Raw genomic sequence first — 2,748 nt, forward strand, 5'->3', positions numbered from 1 at the left:
GCCATGGGGCAGCGGGTCTGCCCCACCGCGGAGGGCTCACCGTCGGCTGGAGCAGCTCCTGGGGCTGAGTGCGGTCCCTTGGGGCGCCGGTGGGGGCTGCCCCCCTCGTCCCGAGCCTGGTGTCCCAGCTCCCGTCGGGGCAGCGTGGGCTAAAAGCCCCCCAGACGCTGAGGTGGGAGAGCTGTGCCCTTCATTTTTCCTACTTACCCCGACAAAAATGAGCCGGGCACTGCTGTGCCTTGGCTCCCCCTGAGATGGAACTGAATGAACCCCCCCCCCAAGATGGACGGTGCTCCCCGGCAGCCAGACGATGCAGGCAGCTTCCTGCAGAGCCAAGAAGGCAGGATCAGCAGCGTGGCCTTTGGGTCCCATTTTGACCTCCAGCCGGTCCATTCCCAGGCAGAGCTGCCAGTGTTTCCCCCAGCGAAGGGGGTGTTGGCAGGTGCCCCCCCTGCCGCTGACCCGCTGTCTCACAGGGGGTACTCGAGGGACGCTGAAGGCAGCTGGTTCCGCTCCCTCTTTGTGCACAAAGTGGATCCCCGCAAGGACGCCCATTCCAACCTCCTCTCCAAGAAGGAGACCAGCAACCTCTACAAGATCCAGTGTGAGTGGGGCTGGGGGGTGAACGCAGACAAGAGTGTTTCCTTCTGTGCTGGCCCCTCCTCACTCATGGGGACCCCCACCTGGCTGCTCTGCCTTGGCCCCCGCCGCCAGGTCCCTGGCAGCCCCTCTCTCCTTTCCCCGTAGTCCACAACGTGAAGCCGGAGTGCCTGGACGCCTACAACAGCCTGACGTGAGCCCTGCTGTGTGTTGGAGGGAGCACTGCCCGGCATCCCAGCGGGCTGTTGCGGTGCCACTCTGGAGCACAGGGGGTGGAGGGGCCTTCTGTGGAGTACCTTGAGACCCTGGGTGGGTCTGTGCCCCTGCTTCTTGACTCAGTTTACCTCCCTGTGAAGTGGGTGCAGCCCCAGGGCACCTTGGGGTTCTGTTAGGGCAGACCAGTCCATGCACAGACCCCTCAGCTGGGAGGGAAAATGGGTGTATTTTGGAGTGATTTCGCCCTCCCCATCTGCTCCCCCTGTGCCCTTGCAGAGAGGAGGTGCTGCCCAAGCTCCACTCAGATGCCGACTATCCCTGTGACCTGGTGGGGAATTGGAACACGTGGTATGGCGAGCAGGACCAGGCAGGTGAGAGCAGGCAGTGGCTCCCGGTGCCTGCGCTGCTGGAGGGGTGAAGAGCAAAGGTAGAGCCCTCGGCTTGTGCTGGGGGCTGGCTGTCATGCAGGGGGAGAGGGGTGGGAGCTGCCAGGTGGGCTCTTGGGGCACTGCCCTCCCTCCCCAGCCCTGTGCTGTCCTTCCAGTGCACCTCTGGCGCTTCTCAGGCGGGTACCCAGCACTCATGGACTGCATGAACAAGCTCAAGCAGAATAAGGTATCGCTGTGATCAGGGCGAGCTGCCTGAGCTCTGCTCCTCACCTCTGCCTGGCACCCCCTCAGCCTGGTCGTGCTCACCCCCACCCCAAAACCCCTGTCTGGGGCTGTCCCCAGGAGTACCTGGATTTCCGCAAGGAGAGGAGCCGCATGCTGCTGTCCCGCAGGAACCAGCTGCTCCTGGAGTTCAGCTTCTGGAATGAGCCCCTGCCCCGACAGGGACCCAACATCTACGAGCTGAGGACCTACAAGCTGAAGGTAAGCGTCCGTGGGGGGCCAGCCCACACCTTGGGGCAGCCTTTGGACCCATATACCCCTGGGGTGCGGGTCCTGCCTGATGTTTCGGAGGGCAGCCTTCTCCAAATTCCTCGGTGAGGAGACCCCAAGCAGGGGGAGCAGGCGGGATCTGGCTGCTCACTCTATTTTTTTCTCCTCAATTTCCAGCCAGGGACCATGATTGAATGGGGCAATAACTGGTAAGAGACTGTTTTTCGGGCACAGGGGTAGCCAAGATGGGAAAAGGTCCCCTTGGAGCAGGGTGGGGCCCCTTGTGCAGTTACCCCCCACCACGTTTCTCCTCCTGTGCGCCAGGGCTCGGGCCATTAAGTACCGGCAGGAGAACCAGGAGGCAGTCGGCGGGTTCTTCTCCCAGATAGGGGAGCTGTATGTTGTGCACCACCTCTGGGGTAAGTGGGCTCCCCGCTGCCCATGTCCCCCCTCCTGGGGCACCCCCACATTGGGGCTGTGCTGGGGGGGTCCCTGGGTGCCAGTCCCACCCCCTCCCCGCAGCCTACAAGGACCTGCAGTCCCGGGAGGAGACGAGGAACGCGGCCTGGAGGAAGAGGGGCTGGGATGAGAATGTGTACTACACGGGTGAGCGGGACCCCCTGCCCGCACCGGGGACCCCTTACATGCTGGGGACCCCCTGCCCTCACCTCTCTCTCTCGTTTCCTTTTCCAGTCCCGCTGATCCGGACCATGGAGTCACGGATAATGATTCCCCTGAAGATCTCGCCCCTGCAGTGAGCGGGGCTCTGCGCTGGGGTGTCTGCCTGCGCCCGGAGGGGCTCGCTCCCTGCCTGCGTTCCCTGCCTGCACCCCGGCCCTGCTGGGGAAGGGCTGTGGGGGGAGGGGAGGTGTCTCTGTGCCCCCACAGCTCCTGGCTCTCCCCCACACCCTGTTTTGGGGTGCCCTGTGAGGGATGAGAGCGGTGAGGGGTTTGTGGCTGGGGAGGGGAAGGGCGGGAGCCCCACATCCTGCGGCAGGGGCCGGCACTGCCCAGGGAGCTTGGGCAGGCTGCAGAGATTGGGGGGGGGGGG

At 64.3% G+C, this 2,748-nt stretch overlaps 1 protein-coding gene across 1 annotated transcript; it reads left to right on the forward strand.

Annotated features, from left to right (window-relative positions):
• The first annotated feature begins 12 nt into the window (after positions 1–12).
• Positions 13–2,714, forward strand: NIPSNAP1 (nipsnap homolog 1). Its single transcript, XM_026859752.1, has 9 exons — positions 13–604; positions 748–793; positions 1,093–1,187; positions 1,361–1,431; positions 1,548–1,688; positions 1,875–1,906; positions 2,022–2,116; positions 2,220–2,303; positions 2,391–2,714. Exons 1-9 carry the CDS (start codon positions 265–267, stop codon positions 2,453–2,455), a joined length of 969 nt encoding a protein of 322 aa, XP_026715553.1. The 5' UTR covers positions 13–264; the 3' UTR covers positions 2,456–2,714.
• Positions 2,715–2,748: the final 34 nt, after the last annotated feature.

This window comes from Athene cunicularia (assembly GCF_003259725.1).
Source record: "Athene cunicularia isolate RWA chromosome 15 unlocalized genomic scaffold, athCun1 chr15_part1, whole genome shotgun sequence".
NCBI classification, from domain to species: Eukaryota; Metazoa; Chordata; class Aves; order Strigiformes; family Strigidae; genus Athene; species Athene cunicularia.